The sequence below is a fragment of the Cupressus sempervirens genome, chromosome 5 (genome assembly GCF_028749045.1).
Source record: "Cupressus sempervirens isolate cs-2001-9-10 chromosome 5, ASM2874904v1, whole genome shotgun sequence".
Lineage (NCBI taxonomy): Eukaryota > Viridiplantae > Streptophyta > Pinopsida > Cupressales > Cupressaceae > Cupressus > Cupressus sempervirens.
Window position 1 is genome coordinate 522,744,741 of NC_143122.1, and position 23,687 is coordinate 522,768,427.

The 23,687-nt window shown below is 35.3% G+C and overlaps 1 protein-coding gene across 4 annotated transcripts in view; it reads right to left on the reverse strand.

The window, feature by feature from the left end:
• Positions 1-282: 282 nt before the first annotated feature.
• MRL1 (Pentatricopeptide repeat (PPR) superfamily protein) overlaps positions 283-23,687 on the reverse strand; it is a 197,815-nt gene continuing 174,410 nt past the window's right edge. For all 4 annotated transcript variants that reach the window (XM_089831654.1, XM_089831655.1, XM_089831653.1 and 1 more), the window contains one exon: positions 283-751. In XM_089831654.1, the coding sequence (XP_089687780.1) occupies positions 457-751 (295 nt within the window). In that variant the 3' untranslated portion in view covers positions 283-456. The remainder of the gene's footprint in view (positions 752-23,687) is intronic.

Here is a 23,687-nt window from a genome sequence, read left to right on the forward strand (position 1 = left end):
CTTGTTACACTTGTTACCATCAATTTCATAATTTTCTACCCTAAAAAAACTTCACGAGAACAAAAAATTTAATCTATCTGTCATTTTATCTTCCTTTAAGAATGAAAAGTTTCAATCTATCGTCATTTTATAATCATTGTTATTACCAATAGTTTTCTGATGACGATTTGTTGCCACTGGCACCGTCGCTACTATCAGCTGTGTACAAGAGTCCAAGGAATGCATTTCAAGTAAACATGCATACAATTAATAGTGAGCTCACATAATAATTATGCAAGGTAATTCATGTTAAAAAATATTCTCATTTGCACTGGTTAGTTATGTGTGATAAACATAATAATCCAGATGTTTTTCCTCTTACAACTTGTATTCTTTGTATACCATTTCTTCATTTCTTAAACAAAAGATGGTATAATCAATAATATATTTACATATTATTCCAAGCTTGGTATATGTCTAGGAAAAATATCTTGCCTCCCTGGATGTTTGCGAGGCTTTGATTTCTTCTTCATCTTCTTCGTCGTCATGATGAATGGAAAGTTGTTGCAGTCGGATGGCTCGTTGTTGTTGACCAAGATCAACACTAATTCCAATTCCTTTTGCTAAATGTGTTGACAGCTGAAAGGAAATATGTTTGGGGCGAAGCCAATTTTTTATAGCCTTTCCAGAGATTCGAATTTTCCCATATGCCTCGTTCCCTTGATACGATAGCTTCAATCTTCTCAACAAACTTGATACTGCTTGCCCACTTCTGTTAAATAGTAACTTGAAAATGTCAATATAGAGGAAAACTCCAATATATTCATTCTACACAAATAGAAAGGTACTATCCATTATTCATTAAACGATTTTCAATGAACTTGCTACAAATTCGTATGTTCTCTCCAGCCAATCGATTTTTAATGATTTTGCTATAAATTCTTATGTTCTCTCCAGCCGCTGAGCAGTCTTTGAATTAATTGCTGCGAATTCAGAATGTACTGACATTCCTTACAATTTATAGGATTTGAATTTGAGAAAAAGTTTGGTAGTGGCTCTTAGTAAGTAGAACTGTTTATTGATTTGAATTTGATATTTTTGGTGGCACTTGTCGGGCATTATGGGTTGAAGTAGTTGAAATAATGACAAATTGTTTGCGTGATTTTCTTTAAAATATATGCTTCGAATTTGAACTTTGATCCATTTATAGGGTTTAAATCTGCATTGGAAGCAGCAGGGTTTAAAACTACCAGTCCAAGAATTCCTAACTAAATTTCTAGGTCCAGTTAGCAAGAGACGGTTTGTTCCTGCGATTTAATGAATCATGCAGGTGTCAGAAGAGAGCCACCAATTATAGATACATGTTTGAAATACAAAGTAATCAAGATGTATCATCAAGTGTCACCAGCTAAAAACAAAGAACTGTAAATTTTTAGCTTAACCAACAAATAATCTTAGCTAAAATGATAGAACAAAATATGCAGCTGCATAGAGGAAAAAAAATTTAGAATAGAAAATGAAAAATGAAAGTTGTCATAATTTACGATAAAAGAATTATTAAAATATAAGCTTCCTATTCTACTTAAATTTCATCTGTTCAATCTCATAATATTGCAATATTATTGAGCAAAAGGATATTTCGCAGCGAATGGATACTGATCATTGACCTAAATTAGGAGTGAATGGATGTGGAGGAGATCTTGAAATTGAAAGGTTTTTCATATGGACAAATGCGACGCACAGCCAGACCATCCAGTTCTAAGGCGGTTTTGACAAAAAGGGTTGCTCTGCTATTTTCAGGACATAGAAAGCATAAATCATAAGAATTTTCAGTGGAAGCAAAGAACACGATGCAGTAATTGCCGATGCGAATGGATTTCTGGAAAATCTGAAGAAATTTCACTTATCCATGGGCATAAAGTCGAGATGGAGATGGGACATGCGATTTATTTTTCCATTAAATATTGCAACGAACGGATTTGGAACGGATTTGGAGCAGTGAACGGATATTGATCATTGACCTAAATTAGGAGCGAACAGATTTGGAGCAGCAAACTCCAGCAGCGGCAACAAATTCCAGCAGCGACAACGATTTTCAACAGAGTGCCTGCATTTCACTTCCAATATTCTGCGATCTGGTCAAGTTTCTGGTTTTAGTGAAATTCAAGCGTTAATCGATCAATGTCAGCACCAAAATACTCAGTGGTAGGTTAATTTAGATTGGGAAGCGGGGTTGAGTAAAGATAAATGATTGCAAGGGTTTCTCAACCCCACACAAAAGGATCACAAGATTTGCAGAAGCAGGTTTCAGAAAGGATTCAACAGATTTTCACAGTTCCAAGATTGGGAAGTGGAGTCGGAGGTGAAAAATTATCATTGATTTCAGTCGGATAAAATTACAATCAGATCAGACCATTTCTTGCACTGGATATCAACTTCTGAAAAGTTGCATCAGAAAATCAGGTTGGATCAAGTTAGAATCAGATCTGCAGCCCAGGATACCAAATTGTGACTTCCGTCAATCATTAATTTGCTACTATATTTACATGAGAGGAAATCAGGACTTGCGACCTTCAACATCCAGATATGTGATTTTGTATACATTTACTAAGGTTTGTAATTGGTTTATTGAAACACATATATAGCGCAAAGTGGGAAAAGGACCAGAAAGGTCAAGTGGTTCGATTCGCAAAAGGGTTATGGATTCATTACCCCTGATGATGGCAGCAAAGATATTTTCGTTTAAGAGACATCGATTTGCTATAATGGATTTAGATCTCTGGCAGAAGGGGAATTGATCGAGTTTTCTCTTGAGCATGACTGAGGTGGAAGGACTAGAGCTCTTGATGTGCATAGGAGGTTTTCGAACCAAGCTCGTCTTACTCTTCTTCGTCATCATGGTGGAAAAATAGGTGTAAGGGACTTCAACATATCATATGGCTCTAGCCATAGTGGACATGGTGCAAAGAAGAAAAAACATGGTTTCAAGGCTGCCAAACCCCAGATCCAGCCGATTTTTGACATTTTTCATGGACCACTTCAGCGGCTCACACCTATTTTTTCTAAAATTGGTGAGGAGATCGGACATTTCAACGACCAACTCCCTTCTTATGTGTTATGGCCAAATAACGTCTCCATTACCGATCCAAAATTTTTGTCTTATCCCAATAATATTTCACTTGGAGGTAAAAAATCTATGGGAAATCAGCCTGCCAAAGTTGGCAAGAAAAAATTGGGGTCTACATCTTCAGTAAGATCAACTGGTCCCAATAATAATCTTGATAGTTCAAATGCCACACTCATAGATGATGATGCCCAACTTCTTGTGAGTGAAGATGGACTTCTCGAACCACAGATCTCTTACATGCTCGACACAGCAATCATCCGTAAGATTTGGTCCTTCCTCCTAGCTACAGATCTTTTTTCTTGGGTGAAGCGTTACTGGTTTATTCTACATTGATCATAAGTTTTTCTTTTTATTGCTATATTTGATTCTAAGCTTGCTCGGGATAATGTTCTTCCAATTAAGAGTTGATTTTGTAAAAGGTTGAGAATATACACCAACGCTTGGTCTTCAAACTTTAAACCTTCATATAGCCTGTGATTTTATGCCATTTTGGATTGAGCTTTCTACTTTACCAATGGAATACGAAGATCTACAAATTATTGAATTAATAGAAAATAAAATTGGAGTATTTCATCCGACATGATCTAGTGCCTTTTGATGAACCATCTCTTTCTATAAGGTTTTGTGCCTTGCTAAATCTGAATAAACCATTACCTTCTTCCTTAATTATGTCATCTAAATATGGACAGTGAAACCAAACAATTATTATTCAAGATGCACAAACTATGGTTAAGATGGCAGGTTGGTTGAGTCATTTTACAAATCAATGTCGAGATCCAAGTTGCTCTAATCTGATAGTTTGTAGTAACCATAACACTAACCCATTGAAGTGCACTTGTAGGACACAGTCCATTCCTTCTGCCCCTAATGATGCTTGTGTATCTCAAGCTAAACTGTCAAGTGACCTTTATCATTTCTCATTTGTAAATCCAGTTGTTTAGCATTTTCCAAAGGGTCATTGTTATACACAAAAAGATCAATCCCATGGAGACTGATCGGGTACTAATAACTCCCAATGTTTGTTTTCGGGGAATTCTTTTTCTCTTATGGCTTTTCCCAATTTAGGGTCTTTTTCCTCTAATTTTGCTAAAATCCTTATGTTGTTTTTGACCCATCTTTTCTCTAAATGGAATACTCATCGAGATAAGTATATAAGTCTAGATCAGGCTCTTTTTACATCATCGACATCTTCTAAACTTGAAATTACATATCCGGCTGCCAATGAAGATGTTATTTATCCATCTCAGATGGATGTTGTTGTTAATGAGCTCTTTTTAATGATCAATCTCTTTCTTTCTTGTCTCGATTAGAAGTTGCATTAGTTTCCCAAGGACATTCATTGTCTTTTGAATATGCCCAAATTTTAGTAGTAGTGTACTAATTCTTCCCAAAAATTTTGATGAAGATAACATGTTCCATGACCTACCTGAGGATAAAGTACACTTTAAATTGGATCCCCCTTCACCTAGGATGGAGGGCTTTATGAATGTTTTAGATCTTGGCTTGGCAGTCGAAAAGTCTCCTGCTCAAACAAATAGTTCTGATCAGCCTAGGTCCCACTTTGCTGATCCACTTCTTACTAATGTTAGTTTTGATTTCTCCCAAAAATTGTTTGTGTTGCAAACCCCCCTCTTATCATCTCCTATAACTAAGAAATCTTCTAAGCCTAGGGGTAGGCCATTGAAAGCATCAAAAGCTAAAAAAGGTTTTGATGCAGGGATCCAGTCAACTTTGAACGGTAATTTTCCTACCTCTAAACAATCGACGAGGAGTGCCAAGAGTGCTCCTTGTCACTTATGAGCATTAATACCCCCGACAAATGTAATAGTATAAAACAGTGTCTTGATTCTATCCAATGTGATCTAGTCTTGCTTTAGGAGACTAAGCTATGAACAAATAACTTTCAAAAATCTGTTGGATGTTGGTCAATATGGAATTCCTCACATGTTCCTAGCTTAGGTGCTTTTGGGGGCCTTGCTGTATTATAAAATCCTAAGACTATCAGGGCTCAACATCTTCATCAAGGAACTAATTTGGAAAATGTTATCCATTCAACGCTATGAACTTTCATTCCATTTGATTAATGTTTATGGCCCTACCCCTATGTCAGATAAACAAAGTTTATGGCTTACTCTTACAGGTTTTATCTAGCAATTAGTAGGTGCCAAATTTATTATTGCCAGTGACTTTAATGCCATTCTTCATCCGAGGGATAGATATGGAGGTATTATTCCCCCTCCTAGAGCTACCCAAGACTTCAATGACTTTGTTGATAATAATGCTCTATTTGATGTTCCCTCACAAGCTAGATCTTTCGCTTGGACTAATAGAAGAGTTGGGTTCCACCGGATTGCAGTTAGATTGGATAGATTTTTGTGTTCACAATGTTGGAAATTGGCGAATTATTCTATCCAATCAAATATACTACCATATTCAGAATCTAACCATTTCCCTATTCAATTGTCCATTCTTCCATCAGATTCTCCTCTTACTAGTTTTTCTAGACCATCTTTTAAGTTTGAAATTGTATGGTATCATCATCCCCACTTTGATGGCCTCTTAAAACAATGGTGAAAGGATGCTCCACTAGAGCTAGGAACCAAAATGTTTCAGTTTCACAAGAAAATGCAATATGTCAAAGGGCTTATTGAGATCTAGAATAAACATGTTTTTAAAATTATTTTTGAGGAGAAAAAGGTTTTAGAAGAAAAACTAGCTGAGATTAATGAACATATTTTACTCCATAGTTTAAATGCTGATATGCATTCAAGACCAAAGAATTTGCAAGAGGAGTGGTCTAAATCATGTAAGCGAGAAGAAGAGTATTGGAGACAAAAGTCTAGAGAATTGTGGGTTCAACAAGGGGATCAGAATACTAAGTTTTTTCATGGATCTACCAAACAAAAGAAGGCTAATAACACAATCTTTACAATTCATGACCATCCATCTACGAAATTTGATTTCTAACACTAAGGGCATTCAAATTGAGAGTGTAAGGTTCTTCTCTAATCTACTTTCCCCTCCTCCGTATAATCCCCCCTCTTCTCACCTTGTGGATGAGATCTTGGATTCCATTCTTTTTTTGATTACGCACCAAGACAATCTAATTCTTATGGCCCCATTTACTCTTTCTGAGATTCGTGGTGTAGTCTTTTTCTATGCCCATTGATAAGGTACCAGGCCCTGGTGGGTTCACTGCATTATTTTTTCAAAACTATTGGGATGTCATTTGTTTTGAATTGCTTGAGGTTCTTGAAGAATCCAGGAAAAATGTTTCCATTTTGAAGAACTTTAATACCACCAATATTGCTCTCATCCCAAAGGTTAATGATCCCTATTCTTTTGTGGATTTCCGTCCTATTTCTTTATGTAACACTATCTATAAGATTATCACAAAGGCTATTTATTTACGACTTAAGCTCATTATTCCAAAAATTATATTGATAGAACAAGGGGGTTTTGTTCCTGGTTGAGAAACAACTGAGGGAGCTATAATAGCCGATGAGACCCTTCATTCCATCAAAGAACATAATATTTCAGCCTTTGTTGCCAAATTAGATATGATGAAGGCTTACGATAAACTGAATTGGTCTTTTCTTCTTCTAGTCCATCAGTTTGGTTTTTCTTCTAGGTGGTGTAAATGGACTAAAGCTTGCATTTCAGGTGCACATTTTTCTATTCTCATAAATGGTGCAACAACAAGTTTCTTTGCCTCTTCCCAAGGAGTTCGTCAAGGTGACCCTCTTTCTCCATTCTTGTTTATCATTATGGTAGAGGACTTCAACAGACTTATTAACTCTTTTAATCAAAAAGGGTTGTGGAAAGGTATCAATATTGTAGGTACATCTTTGTCCATAACCCATTCTCTTTTGCTGACGATACTTTACTCTTTGGATCATCTTCTACATATCAAGAAGCACAAAGTATGAAGAAAGACATTGACCTATATACAAAAGTTTTAGGTCAATATATCAATGCAACTAAATCTAAAATTTATGTTTTTAATGCATCCCAATTGGTTACTCAAAAAATAATCTGTCTTCTTGGTTTTCCCCGTGATCATTTACCTTCTACTTACCTTGGTGTTCCCTTTTTTATGGGATTAAACAAACCCTCTTATTGAAAATTTGTGATTGATTGCATCAATAGTAGAATTAGTGCTTGGAAGGTTCGTTGGTTATCCCTCTCAGGTAGAATTTTGCCTATCAAAACTGTTCTTTCTGTCATTCCTAATTATTATTTCTCCATTCTACAAGCCCCCAAGGTATCATCTCTCAAATTGAAATTTAATCCGCACCTTTCTTTGGCCAAATAATATGAATGGTCAAAAGAAAATACCACTAATTTCTATTCATGCCATGTCAACCTCTTATAGAATAGGAGGTGTCGGACTTCACAACATTACCAATAGGAATAGGACTTTTGGTGCTAAACTTGTTTGGCAAATGCATGAAAAATCCTCTACCAAATGGTGTCATCTTTTACAAGAGAAATATTTAGATAACTTGGAACCTTCCAGAGTTGTTACTGTGCTAGATCCGCCAAAGGGGACTGTCATTTTGGGATTTCATGATGGCTTCTCGAGAAGTTATTACTTCATTCATATCATGGCAAGTGAATAATAGGGATAGTGTCAACTTTTGGTTTGATTCATGGAATGGGTTCCCCCACCTTGCCACTATTGATTCTCTAAAGGATTTTTCAAACATAGTGATTCAAGCTTGGGGGACATCTTTTTCTACTTATGTCTTAGCTATTCATAGATTCACAGGGCTAGTCATTTGGCAAAACCCCTCAATTATTCCTATATCCCACAATCAAGCTACTTATTTCAAACAAGTACTAGCTGAAAGGAATGTTTTTATGTCTAATCAACCAGATTGCCTCTTTTGGGTTCTAGCTAAAGATGGAAAATACTCTATTAAACTAGGATACTTGACTCTCCAATACAACCAATAATATCAGACCATATATCGTGCTTTTGAATTTTGCTGGAATAGCTCAATTCTGCCAAAAGCAGGATGCTTTGCATGGCTTGCACTAAAGAAACAAATTTTAACTAGTGATCATCTTCACAAATTGAACATTTCTGATTCCTTTAACTTTGTGCTCTATCTGTAAGTTATAGAAACAACAGATCACCTCCTCTTAAACTGCCCTTTTGCCCAAGATTGTTGGCATTTCGTTCTTAATAAGATTAATTTCCATATGCCATTACCTAATTCTCTATGGGATTTATTCCAAGCATGGCCAATCTTATACTCTAAATCAATGTTTTCATGTCTTTGGAAGTGCATCCCTGCATCTGTAATATGGGCAATTTGGTGAGAAAGAAACAAGAAAATTTTTAGACAGACGTCATCTCCAATCCCTCAATTTTTGGAAGGATTAGAGAGATCGATTGTTGAGCTTGTTAATACTTCAGTAAGTAAATATATGGGTAAAAATGTTTTTTCTCCTTGGGATGGCTATGTTATTCATCGGTGGAAGGTTTTACTTTTTCCTCATCTTCCTGTTTCATTGTACCCATCCAAGATTCCTCTTATTCGAGCACAAACCAAGTGGATTCCTCCAAGTGAGGGTTATTTCAAACTCAATATTGATGGGGCCTCTAGAGGAAATCTTGGCAACTCTAGCTATAGCATAGTCATTAGAGATTTTAAAATAACAAATCTGAGGCCTTGGCCTTGCTTTTTGGTTTGGAACTTGCAAAATCACTTTCTATATCTAAGTTACATGTTGAAGGGGATTCAACCATTATTAATGTGTATATTAAAAGTCATGTATATAATTGGTCCATACAGTATATATTACATCAAGTATGGTCTCTTCTTGATTCAATGTCTAAATGTTATATTATGCATACTTATAAAGAAGATAATCTTTTAGCTGATTGTCTAGCTAATTTGGGTACTGATGGGGTTTATATTCTTTACATTCCCCACTTAACCTCCTTGATCTCCCCAACTTGGTTAATATTGTGACAAAAGAATATGTTTAGAATAAGGTTGAGTCCTCGTATTTTATTTGATAGTAAATCACGACTTCTCTACGATTTCACATGTTTTTTCTTTTATGGATCTCACTTGTTCTTTTGAGATATTGTATGCAGGTCAGGGTCTTTGATTGCACTTGCATCAAATGGCTTTCTAATATCATGGTCTCAATTGGAGTTTTGGATGTAGATCAATGATAGTAATCTTTAAAACAGTTTTTGGCTGGGCTCTTGGTTTTGTCTCAAGCACCAAACAATAAATTGTATTCATATGAGTTTTGGGCTCTTTGTAATCACTATATTCTTGATTTGGGAATCTCTAGGAGAAGATTCGTTAGATACTCGTTCTTGATGCAGTATTTCTTCTTCTACATCTTTTTTGTATCAGGCAATGACCAGAGTTTTTCTTTTCTAGTTCTTTTCTCCGGGAGCTATTTTGAACCAGTTATTATTAATATAAATATAATGTTTCGCCAAAACAAAAAAAAAAAAAAAGCTTCATCAAAACATTAAGCAAAGGATAAACAAGAATAAAAGTGAAAAAATCAGAGATATTCCTTAGTTAGCTTACACACTAAGCAAATAATTTTTATGCAAACACGGATAAAAAACAAAAAAATATGTTAAGTTTGATTTGCTAACACCCCCTCTTTAGCCTAAGTAGACAAGCTTAAGGAAAGGAAAGAGAAGAAACCCAATGGGAATAAAACCCACTTCAAAATATACACTAAATCTACATGGTAGTGGCTATGTTGCAATATCCTTCACCCTCAAGGTCTCATAAAAAGTGAAATGGAAGCAACAATGGATCCCTCCACAATGTGTAGTAAATAGAAGATGCTCAAAACTACATGTAGAAGATGATCCATGATTGTCGAACAACATTCCTCCCTTTAGGCAGAAATAAAACCAAATATGTATAATAAAACCTCCCCATTCCTGAAAGGAATATATTGAAAGAAAATTCAAGGTATGTCTTTGAAAGCTACTCCGTAGTCTCCATGTCGATGTTAAAAATTTTCATAATGAAATCAAGCACTATTGAATGTAAAAACTAGAATCTGCTGAAGACCAACGTAGATTATAGTCCAAAGACTTAGGTATCTCCTTAGAAAGCAAAGAGATCTCCTTTGAATGTTGTGTCAAAGTATCCACACTCATATCAAATTGCGAGGAATGAAAATGTAGAGAGTGAAGAAGAGGATCAAAAGGTTACATCGCAACAATTGAAGAATAATCACCTTCATCAAAGAGAATATGTGTGCAATCAATAGTGCCATTTAGATCCAAAAATGAGGGTTTCTACAAAAAAAAAACATCTGGTAGAAATTGACCCCAATGAACCAAATCTAAAAGACATAAATGACCTTGCAAAGAATCATTGTAGGCTTTTGATGAAGCGACCTCAAACTCTAGAGAAGTAATGGTAGATGAGGCAACAACAAATTGATCATCCAAAAAGGATATGTTCATGATGCAGCAACATCTTGAGTGTAAGGGGATTCTTGCATTATCCCCTAAAAGTATTATTTGGTTTGTCTTTTTAATAAGGGTTATCTCAATGTAGGGTTACTATTTCTGGATGCTTACTATTTTCAATAACTTGATTGTTGGAGCTTAGAATGTTCTTAATTCATTCTTGGAGGTTAACTTTCGATATATCAAATTGCCAATAAAGTTATTACAAGATCAAGTCCAATTTTGGAGTTATTGAATTTTTTTGATATTGGTAGTAAGGTACAAAAATGGGGAAATCAGTTTTGAAGGCACTAAGGCTCCGAAAAGGGGTCAAGCCTCGGTTGACTAGAGCTTGCAAGAGTCAAGTCTTGCAGAATAGTTTATGACATTTCTGAAAGGGGGTGATAATAGGGTCTTCAAAAGTTGCACTACTTGAACTAGACGAAAATAAATTTCATTCAAAATTTCTTTTGAGTTTCAAACTTGTTTGGTGCCTACTCTAATGTAATAAAATATAAATAATAATGATAATATCTTAGGGTTGGTCGATCTCATAGTTTAGGGTCAGTCAAAAAAATCTCTCTAATCTGTATATATGTTTTAAAGAATCCAAGGTGGCCGACCATAGGAGCATTATGAAAACATCTCAGGATCTTGAATTTGAATTTAATTAGGCACTAAAATTTTTATATCCTTGTAAAGATCATATCTAACAGAGATGCTAGGATAACATCCAGATTTTGGAGAACATTATTCTCAGCTTTGGGAACTAAATTAAATATCAACTCGACTTATTATCCTAAGACTGATGGTTAGACAAAAAGCGTGAACCGAGCGTTGGAGGATCTCCTAAGGGTATATTGTATGGATCAACAGTATCAGTGAGAAATATATCTTCCATTAGTCGAATTTGCATAAAGCAATTCTTCTTACCAATCTACAACTAAGATGGCACCCTTTAAGGCTCTATACAGGCAAAGTGCAGAACCTCATTGAGGACCAAATCATTGTTGGACCTGATATGCTTCTAGAGATGGAGGAAAAGGTAGTTCAGATTCATTAGCGGCTAAAGGAAGAAAATGATTGACAAAAGAGCTATGCAGATGCAAAGAGGACTCCTAGAGAGTTTTCTGTAAGAGAGAAGGTTCTCCTAAAGGTTAAACCGCAAAAGAGCACCATCAAGTTTGGCAAGAACTCAAAGCTAGCCCCAGGATATGTGGGACCATTTGAAGTATTAGAGGTCATAAACTAGGTAGCCAAAATTTCTCTACCTCCATCCCTTGCTAGAATGCAAAATGTATTTCACATGTCATACCTTAAGAAATATATATCTCATCATGAGCATGTCATTGATTGGAATCTCTTGTAGGTGTGAGACCCAAGGTGGTGGAAATAGGACCACTCAAACTACTCGACGTGCATAAGCTTTGCTTGCGGAATAGAGACATAACACAATGCAAGGTCTAGCAAGACCAATACTCAGGAAAATGCTACTTGGGAAGACTATGATGAGATCTTCCAAAAAATTCCTCATCTTTTCTGAGAACTTGAATTATAAAAGAACTCTAAGTTATATATGTTTGGATTATGTTTTTGATTCTATTTTAGTATCTATGTTATGTTGCAAAGTTTCATCGAGGACGATGAAACACAAGGGGGGGAATGTTCCATCCCAAATTTTACTACATTATAAATAATCTTCTAGTCGTTGGAAAGTTTATGTGAAGTTAGTTTTTTCGGAAAATTTGTTGAAGATAATTGTTCATGTGAAATTGATTTATCAAATGTTGTTAAGAATAGTTTGATTCTTGTGAAATGGAAATTCAGTTATTAGTTACTGCTTCATGTGACATGTTAGTTAGCCATTACGATGATAATTGAACATGAATATCTTAGAAATTGGAAATGATTATGTGATACTATTATTTCAAAATTATGGTAATATTTTATTACTTGAAGTCATTTCCATTTTGCAGGAGCATGATGAAGGGGACAAGTGTTGCCAAAATGGGATTAAGGAAGGGCCACCAAGGATGAAACGGCTAGACGAGCAAGAAGTACAAGGGGTGACCATGAGCTAACCAGTTAAATTAAAAACATTATAAAAATCAATAAGAAATATTACCTTTATTATATGGAAGGATCTCTGTGTATTTCGTTTAGCAATTCCATCTTAGTATAATAATATCTCATATCCATATTCATACTTAGGCGAGTATTAAATTTGTACATACATAGATATGTGTGTGTGTGGGCGTGTATACGTACCTACATATGAGGAATACTCACATGAGCATGAATATGAATAGATGTGACATTACTATACTAAGGATATATTTGGATTATGTTGTTGCCGCCATCATTCTTTATTTTTAGACCTTGTCTATAGCCTTTCCTTATTTTTATTTAAGTGACCGCCTTTATGCTTCACCACCTTTATGGCATCAGTCTTTAATATTTTCCTCGTGACTTTATGTTTAAAGATTGAACAATGTCTCCTTGCCACTTCATCTTGGCATAACTAAGTATGCCACAGGGCCTCTATCTTTTTTTGGCTACTTTTATTTGAATATATACTCTTTGTCATGTAGAGCGGCATTCACTTCTTTTTCATATTTTTCCACACCACAGTTCCTTCAGGTTAGTTGTCTTGCCTCTACTCGATACCAATCAAGTCTTTGAATCTACTCAAACCCAAGAGGGTGGATGTAAAAAGCAGTAAAGCTCTGTTCATACAGAGTTTGTGATTCAAAATCAGTATTACGCATTGGATATCACTGAAAGATTAGAGTTCGGGCACCAACCAAAATTGTATACAGCCATCCCAACTGAATCAGGTCATGGTCCTTGTTTTAATTTTAGTATATCTTGCCTATTGTTTAGTATTTGAGCTTGTCGCTTATTTCTTAAAGTCCGCCATGTCATTTAATCTATAAAGTAGAGTTGAATGAAATGATTCTCCAAGCTTTATGTTTTGTTATGGTCCACCCAGGTATTGATTTGTGAGATACACCACTTTACACAGACTTCCATATATTGCTTCATGGTTTCAAGTGTTTGGGCATTTTTGTCAGAATGAAACAGCAAGTTGTATGTTTGAGAGATATGGAGGGTCGCATGCTATGGTTGAGCATGTTATTTTGTCAGTTTCCCTGGATTGCATTAGGTTTAAGGATGGTTAGTAGGGACCTCACGGAGAGGCATTGGCAATATGGGTTTGCACATCTATTCAAACAAGTGCAATACAAATATGTTGCATTTTTTTAAAAATTGGTTTGGAATCCAGGAATCGACATGTATAATACATTCCTCCAGTGGATTCATGGTGAGATGCTACACTTTGAAGATCTTGATGTTTATATCAGAGTAGCGCAATAGAGGACATGGGTGCGTTGGTTGCACTTGGACGAGTATTGATATAATACTATGTATCATATGTCAATTGCTATGACTTCATTTAGAGCTCTCCACAGTTATAATGCTCTATCTTTTGTTGATTTAGTGATTAGTGACAACAGGGTTCCTTTGGCACAAGATTGGGTATAGGAGAACTAGGACGTCATGAGATTTCTTAGAGAGAATCTTCAATAGGCATAGAATCAGCAGAAGGTCTATGCTGATTGACACAAGATTGAGAGGATATCTAAGGTGGGAGATATGGTGTACCTATGACTGTGGCCTTACCGACAGAGCACCCTTGAAAGGGGTGGAGATGAAAAGCTCAAACCTTGTTTTTATGGACCATATAAGATTATCGGGTGTGTTGGAGAGGTTGCGTATGAGATTGAGTTACCATTTGGCAGTAGGATTCATAATGTGTTCCACGTGTCGTGTCTACAGGACAACATATTATACCATCTCCAGATCTACCTCCCATGGATGCGAAAGGTAAGTTGACATTGGTTCTTGAGGAGATCTTGGAAGAGAGGGAACGCCAACTGAGAAACACAGTGATTCAAGAGTATTTGATTCACTGGAGAGGTCTCCCTATAGAGGATGCCACTTGAGAGGACGAGACTATTTTATAGGATCCAACTTTGCAATTGCTTGTGGACAAGCATCTCCAAAAGGGGAGGATTGTCATGTCCCCTCTTTAGCTCTGTCTAGTAGTGACATGAGACCCTATTATGGAGTCTCATATGCTAACAGTGGTGATTAGGGACTCAATCAGGATTTTTAGCATTCGAATTTGCTATTATAGGTAGTAGTAGATCAGTTGAGAGCAGTTCATTGATTTTAGGAGGCAGTTCTTTGATTGTAGGAGGAGATTCCACCTTTTAGGAAGTGGTGACGTTTTCCAGAGTTGAGGTTCTATGAGATCACCCATGATCTCAATTTCAAGAGATTTGGGTGTGTTCTCTATTTTTTAGGAGTATCCCTAGATTTGAGGGTGAGATTGCCATTTGGCTCAGGTTGTTCGGCATCAGTCACAGGCAGGCGACAAACTCAGTTTCATGTTTTGGAGGTGTTTGGGTTGTTCCTTGGCTACTTGGGAAATATTTTAATATATTTAAATATTCTCCTATGTTAGCATTTTAATAATTTAAATAAGGCTACGTGTTTAGCCATTTTGGAGTAATAAGGAGTTTCTTGGCTCCATTTGGACTAATTTGCCTATGGGTGATAGCTCATTGGAAAGAGCTCAGTCTCTACTATTTGATTATCACTTGTCGGGACTTATTTGATGCTTGGAGCTATTTGTCATTAATAAAGTAATGATTTCTTTCTATTTTGATGCCTTTATTGGAGAAATAATGTTATATTATAAAGTCCAAATGAAATCCATTTTAGGGTTCTTTTAGGGTTCAATTTTCCTTGGAGAGTGGATAAGGAGATGGTAACCTAAAGGTGAGTATCTTTATCATTTTGTCAACCTATTTTGGATGCCATTGCTCTGGAAGAGCATTCCTCGCCTATGATGCAAACCCTAGTGTTGAGAGTAGATTTGTTGGGATGTAACCCTCAACAAGATCAGATTTGAAGGTTCTTATGCATACAGTTTGATTATGACAGAAGATCCATTTCTAATATTGCAGCCACACTTTGCAGGCAGTGGATTTATAGGGAAGGCGGCCACTTTGGTTTAGCCTGGCTTTTCCTTATAGCAGCTTGCAGGAGGAATTTTGGAGTGTTTATTTGCAGTAGACTGGAGTTGTTTTATTACAGCAGCTTGGGCTTTATCATTTGAACTTGTTTGCCTGTAGCTAGTTCCCATCTTCAACTAACGTCAACCTTGTTCGAAGTACATCTATATTGGTACTATTCTGAAATAAATCAGACTCTGCTGGTACGATTTTAGAATCATTTCCAGAGTAGTATGTATTGCTGCATATGATTTCTATCACTTCTATTTTAGCAGTTACTGTTATTTATTCATTGTAATACCTATATTTTGAAAAATACAAAAAGAAATAACCTTCTTCTGCAATTTTTCTCTAGTTATATAAGATCAAAGAAAAATCTACAAGAAAATATAATTTATATAATTAAACAAATAGCAGCAACAGAGCAAATATCCATTTGGGATATTTCATGTTGACTATTTTCTACTGAACTAGGATATTATAGCAGATCTAAGACTAAAACAACATCCTGTTGTACTCTTACGATCAATAGAATTTCCTTCCCAGTCTGAATCAGAATACCCTTGAAGTTGTAGCTTTGCATTCATATACTTCAGACCAAGTCCAATAGTTCCTCGTAAATATTTTAAAATATGCTTGGCAACCATTAGGTGGATCTTCTTAGGTTCACATATGAAATGACTTAACACATTTATAGCATAGCAGATGTCTGGTCTTGTATTTACTACGTACATAAGAGACCCAACAATTTGACGATAATAAGTAGGGTCAACAGAATCTGAATCTGCAACTTCACTTTTAAGCTTATGAAGGTTTAGTTTCCATTGGAGTTGAAAGAGGCTTACAGTCCATCATCTGAAATCTGGTCAATATGTCAGTAGTGTATTTTCCTTGATTTAAGAAAACATAGTTCTCTTTCTACCACACTTCTAGACCCAGGAAATAATGTAGAAGTCCAAGATCCTTCATATCAAATTCAGTTATGAGGTCTTGTCTGCACCTATTATCAATAAGTCATCAACACATAAAGAACAAGAATTAACATGTCATCATTAGTTATTTTGAAATATATGTTAGGATCAACTTCATTTTTAGAGTATCCTAACTTGGAAAGATAGTTGTCTATCCTCTCATAATAAGCCCTGGGAGCTTACCTAAAGCCATAGAGAGCTTTCTTTAGTTTGCATACATAATGCTTCCTGTCATGTGTGGTGAACCCTTCAAGTTGTTCTATATATACTTCCTCTTCAATGATGTCATTTAAGAAGGTTGTTTTTACATCCATCTAATGCATTTTCCATCTTTTAAATGTAGCAATGACAATTATCATTCTTACAGAGGTGTAACGTGCAACTGGAGCAAATGCTTCTTCATAATAAATTCCGGCCTTTTGAGAAAAACCCCTTGCAACAAATCTGGCTTTGTGTTTTTCAATGCTTCCGTTAGGTGCATACTTGATTTTAAATAGCCATTTTGAAGATACAACTAATTTGTCTTTAGGTCTAGGGGCAATATTCTAGACATCATTTTTTAGAATGGATTGATATTCTTCTACCATTGCATCTTTCCATGCTTGACTTTTTAAGGCCTCCTCAACATTAGTTGGTTCTATTTTTGTGACATCTGTTATTAAGGCAACATAGCATTTTTTATTTCTTGTTTTCTTATTTTCTCTAGAAATCTCATCTGGTTCTATATTGTTCTCTTTAATCATTTTTCTAGCCCATAGTGGTCTTTTCTTGTGATTTAGAACTTCATCATTCTCAGTATTAGATGCAGATATGTCTCGTTCTTTAGCAAAACTCTCCCTCAAATTTTCAATTGAATTATTCTCTATTGTATTCTCCCTTTGATTCTCAGTATTATGATCATTTTCTATGTTGAACTCCCTTTGATTCTCAATTTCCTCATCTTCTTTGTTTAAGGATGTTTTGAAAGCAATATCTTCATCAAACTTAACATCCCTACTAATATCAACATACTTTTGTCCTAGAATATATACTCTGTATCCCTTAGTTATTTCGTTGTAGCCAACGAATATGCCTTTCTTTCTGGAAGGTTCTAATTTAGACCTTTTCTCTTTGGGAATGTGAATGTAGACTGGACAATCAAAAATTCTCAAATGACTAAGATTTGGTTTGATCCCTGTGAAGGCTTCTTTGGGAGTTACATTTTCTAATGTTTCATGAGTTTTTTTGTTGTGAATGTATATTGTTGTACTTGTTGCTTCAGCCTAGAAAGACATATGGAGATTTTGATCATGAATCATGGCTTTTGCTACTTCTATAATAGTTCTATTTTTTCTTTCTGCAACCCCATTTTGTTGAGGATTAATAGGTATTGTAGTCTCCCTCTTAATCCCAACAAAAATACATAATTCTTTGAAGATGTCAGATGTGTACTCACCTCCATTATCTGACCTTAATGTTTTTATTTTCTTTCTGGTGTGATTTTCCACAAGGGCTTTAAATTCTTTGAATTTTTGTAAAACTTCATTAGATTCTTTAAATTTGAGAAAGTATATCAATGTTTTCCAAGAGTAATCATCAATGAAAGTCACATAGTACAATAATCCCCCTAGTGAAGGTGTTGACATGGATCCACACAAGACGGTGTGGATAAGTTTTAGTACAATTTTAGACTTGCGTTTACTTAATGGAAAATATCCTTTATTATTTTTTCCTAGGGCACATCCATTACATATGCTAATATGATCTGATTTGAGATTAGGTATTCCTGTAGTGATTTCAAATATTGTAGGAAGGGCACTAAAGCCAAGGTGTCCTAACCTTCTATGCCAAAGTTCATTTGATTTATGGGCCTCATGATTTAGTGTGTGAGGTTTTGCCTTAATTCTTAGTTTGTACAGGCTTCCATCTCTTGATCCTATACTAATGGCATTCTTTATGTTAGAGTTTTAAGTCATAGTAACACTTTATCCTCATTGAAGGTGACACGATATCCTTGGCTGGCTAGACCCGAAATGGAGATTATATTTCTTTTTATCCCTAGTACAAATAGTACATCTTTTAATTGAAGAGTTTCTCCTATTTTTATTTGTAAGGAGCAGGTCCCAATTCCTTTTACTGGATAAGTAGAATTATCTCCAATTGTTGCTTCTTTTTTGTAGTACTCTCTGAATGTTTCAAACTGATTTCTGAATCCAGTTATGTCTTGAAGCTCTGCTATCTATTATCCAAGTATTATTACTTGTATTTAATTCACTTGACAAGACTAAATAGAATAGAGGACTTTCAACTTCATGAGACTCAACTAGAGTGACTTGATTTTCCTTCATTTTTGGACAAAATCTTCAGATGTGACCAAACTTATCACATCGATAGCACTATACTTTGGATATATTCTTTGTGATTTTTAGAGTTATTTCCTCTCTTGGGTTTGAATTTTCTCTTCTTTCCTTTGTTTCTAGAGTTTCTATGTAGTCCTTGGACGTCTCCTTCCTTATTTGTGCAAATTCCTCTTGATATTAGCGATGACCCCTCTTGAATGCATTCGCTCTTTAGTTGATCAAATTTTGGAAGAGAAGGTCGACTTATACATTAAATGAATGATTCCCATGATATAGGTAGTCCTCTTAGAGCAATTAGTGAAAGTTCTGAACCATCTACATTGTTTCCAATGGTGGCAAGTTGATCCTTTATTTCAGCGATCCTTAAGAAGTAAGTTGTTATTGCCTCTCCTCTGTTTATTTTTATATTCATGAGTTGCTGCTCTAAGGTCAATATTCTGCTTGTATTGTTTATTTCAAATGTGTCTTTTATAGTTTTGAATACTTCATAAGCTGTTTTCAATCTTGCTATTGAAGGGAGAATATGATCTCTAACAGCATCAATTATAATTTTCTTAGCTTTTATATTTCATCTGTTCCAAATATTCACGAGTTGCTGCTTTAAGGTCAATAGTCTGCTTGCATTGTTTATTTCAAATGTGTCTTTTATAGTTTTGAATACTTCATAAGCTGTTTTCAATCTTGCTATTGAAAGGAGAATATGATCTCTAACAGCATCAATTATAATTTTCTTGGCTTTCCTGTTTCGTCTGTTCCAAGTAGTTCTTTCAGGTTATTCTTCAGGCATCTTTAGATCTTCTTCTATGAAGAGAAATTTCCTGCCCCTTCTAGTCTAACTAGATCTTCAGCTCTTCTTTCAGGTTATTCTTCAGGCATCCTTAGATCTTCTTCCTCTAACTAGATCTTTAGTTCTAACTCAAGTTCTTCAAGTAATGCAATAATCCATATTTTCCATGAAGAGAAATTTCCAGCCCCTTCTAGTCTATCTTCCACTTTGATCCCGTTCACCATTTTATTCTGACTGATATGTTTCCAATGGATAATCCAAACTTGTCTCTGACCCTGTCTGTAATAATAAAATTTCAAATTGATTTTCCTCTAGCTAGACTCTAATACCATGATAAGGAAATTGTATCTTTATAGAGAATTATCAATGTATTTATTTATCTCAGACTTGAACTTTGTTCAGATCAGAATGTATATCAAATGGTGATGACAGTGTTTTGTTGAGTGACTGGAGTAATCGTTTATGCCTTGTTATTGATTCTGATTATTTTCCAGTCACCGTTTGCAAGAGAATATAAATATAGGTATGAAGAGTCAATGTCCATGGAGGGACATGACTCTCCCGTGGCATATGCCACAGAGAGTCATGGCCCTCCGTGGCTTGACTAAAACAATTATAGACACCGATTTGTTACTATCGGTTAGTATAACAGTCATGCAATTTTATCAAGATATTTACACTAATACAATTATATATATATATATAAACAGCAACTAAGTTAGCTCATGGAAACCCTTGTATATTTCTTGTTGTCAAGTCGAGCGGTGGGTGTGATGGAGCCTGGACTTTTGCAAATTTTCGAGCCTCCATTTTTGTCATAATGTTGGAGACTTAAGGCAGTGTTGTTGTTGATGTCAAAAGGTTTTCATGAGTATAGATAAAACTACAAGCCATGAACAAGACACACAGTGAATTGAGGGAACATTTGAAGACAATGATATATACATACAGCAATCTGGGGAGGAGGTAAAATGGAAGACATGTCCAAATGTATTCTAAGGATCAGTATCTACACTCTGTTGCCTGCTACAACATTAATGCAAATGGAATGTGAAAAATCAGAGTCGCAAAAGACAGAAGAGAAGACCAATTCAGATAATAAAGCACACAGTTCATTGGACCTCTGTTGCCACAATGTTCAGGATATATGTCACTGGCTCAACGTGAAGATCTTTGGGAGATCAGTTTATTCAGGTCACTCCACTGTGATGTGTAGCAGCAGTGTTGGCCTTGGAGACAGTATGCTCAAGGGAAGTGCCTCTTACTTTGAGTGCCACTATATGTCGGGATGTTTGCTCTCAATCTGCCTCAGATATTTATCATAGTTCTCAGCTATTGTCAGATCCCTTGATTAATGTGCACACTTCCAGTCAAATGTATGAGCAGGATTTCGTGAGATTTATTCTTTAAAGAGTTGCAGCATGCATAACACATCCAGAAGGTTTCCTTCACAAAGATTCAATAGCTCGCATGATGATTCTGAAAAGAATGATTGTATCAGTAATTTGGTACCTGCTTATATCTGCAATGGTGATCAAAATTAGTAGTTCAACTTCTCCAGTAGTTTACTGCAAATGTATCTGTGAAGGTGGAGAATATTCCACTAACCTGATGCTAAAATATTGTAGCAGGATCTCAGAGACAGGAATTGCTAGCAACAATGGAATTCATCTCAAAGTTCGTTTGGCGGTATCCAATAATGATGTTGCTTTTGGGATTAAAGATGCCTTCTAAACAAGATTAAATATATATATTGTAGTCACTGTTGTAACAGAAGAGATATAAATGATAAAAGTTTGAAGAATTGACTCTTACAATTATATCTGATCAAGGAAAAAGCCAGTGAACTATATAAGACAGAACATGGAGCCTATGTGTGGAAGAGATGAGGAGTAATATATGAAAAACAATTACAAATGTCATTTCATATAGAATGGTTATATCTCTGTCTGAAATATATGTCTGTGAATAAGAAATTCAAACATAGAAGAGGTAACCGATAATAGGGCTGTAGATGAAACATGACCTTGTTTGCCTGATGACAGATATGAATGCCACAAAGAGGAAGTATAGAACAATATATAAGAAAAACAAGAATGAAAATATATTTAACATGAACAAATGGTATTGTGGCAATGATCAAGTCTGAAGCAGCGATTCTCTTTGACTGCAAATATGGTTCGAACAGATATGGATAGCGATGAACAACAAATTCTTAAACAGCAAGTTTGCCCACACCACAAACCAGATACAGAAGGGAGAAATATATGTTCCAATTGCATTCATTATTCGTTGAAAAAACAGGTGCTCCATGCTTATCGCAGGTCCAAGAATAATTGACAATAAGAATCAAGGCACCATCGGGAGTTTGGCATATATGTGGATGTGCTATTCCAAAGGATCACGCACATGATAATGGAGATTTCAATGCCTATCTTTCAAAAGGCTTCCTTAGTGGGGAGACTATGTTGTTTATTATCAACCATTTTTTAATATTTTAAATCTAATAATATACTATGCTTGTCATAGGATTGTGGATTCACACAAAGGACAGAAGAGGAGATTACCCACATCAGAGAAGTACAAACAATGATAATTTTTCCTCTAGTAATAAGCACCACACAAATACAAGAAGCCATGTCGTCCATGTATACCTTGCATTCAAATAATTATGGAAATAATGAAGATTTGTTCAATACTGGAGAAAGTGAATTTATGCTCGTCTTGCTACAACGAGAATAGATATACCCCAATGCCAAGATTTTGGAGAAGACACATGCGGGATATATGCACAAGACAGAATGATGGATGTCGAGCATTTGAATGCCGGATTAAGCAAATACAAGAAAATCATTATCAACAGGGATTTGTAGCCTATGGAGTCTTACTTGTCACATCATGAGCAAAAAAATGTGACGGATTAAATAATAGGAAGCGATAGATATGATGTTTGAAATGAACACATTGAAATTAACTCTTTTCCAAATGTTATTGTATTTCAAATCCCGTAGTAGCTGTATGCTGAGATCTTAACTCCCAGCCTAATCGCATATTTCCATGATTTAATCAAATAGTTACAAATGCAATTAGGTATATTAAAAAGGTACAATGGTTGGGTGAATGCCTTTCCATTGTTTATAAATAGGAGATGTAAAACAAAGGGGGACAATATATACAATTTCCTGAATGTTTTACAAACTCAAGCTATTGTTGCACATTTGGTATATTATGTTCTTTATTGGTGAAGATTGAATGATTGAACAAAGCTCCTGGATTTGGATTATTGATTATTATTTAATGCGATTCTGGAGTCAAACTGCATTGAATGGATCATTTGTAAGGTGTGTTTTCAGTTTATAGCATTTTAAATTCAGTTATCACGGATATTGTGAAATATTTAATTGTTTTTGTATATGTGTTTGGTTTGTCTCCTAGCCATAAGAGTAAAGCGCATTCTACACTAGTTTAAAATTGCGCCTATATATTTGATCAATCGCGTCTTGATTATTAAATTGTTTATGGTTAAGGTGCATAGAACATTATAAAGTTGTGTGAAATAACTTATAATATTGACTCTGTTTGCCCTTTTACTCTAGCATTGGTCTTTATATTATTCATGATTCATAATCCATACACTGGCAATTATTTCATTTCTTTCCTTTCAAGAAATAATATATTTATTTGTTACAATAATCTATAATAATTATTCTTTATTTAAAACACTCTTATTTACATAACCATTTACTTTTGTTCTTAATTCCTAATTTGCAAAGTTTTCTAATCCTTGCCATTTGGGAAACTTTCAATGTATTCATATTCAAAATCGACTTTTATAATTATCTTGGACTTAAGTGATATAAACCTGCCTTGGCCTTGCAAAGCAGAAGTGCAAAAACTTGAATCGAATTGTTCGGTCTTGTCAAGTTGGCCATAACCACTTGGATATC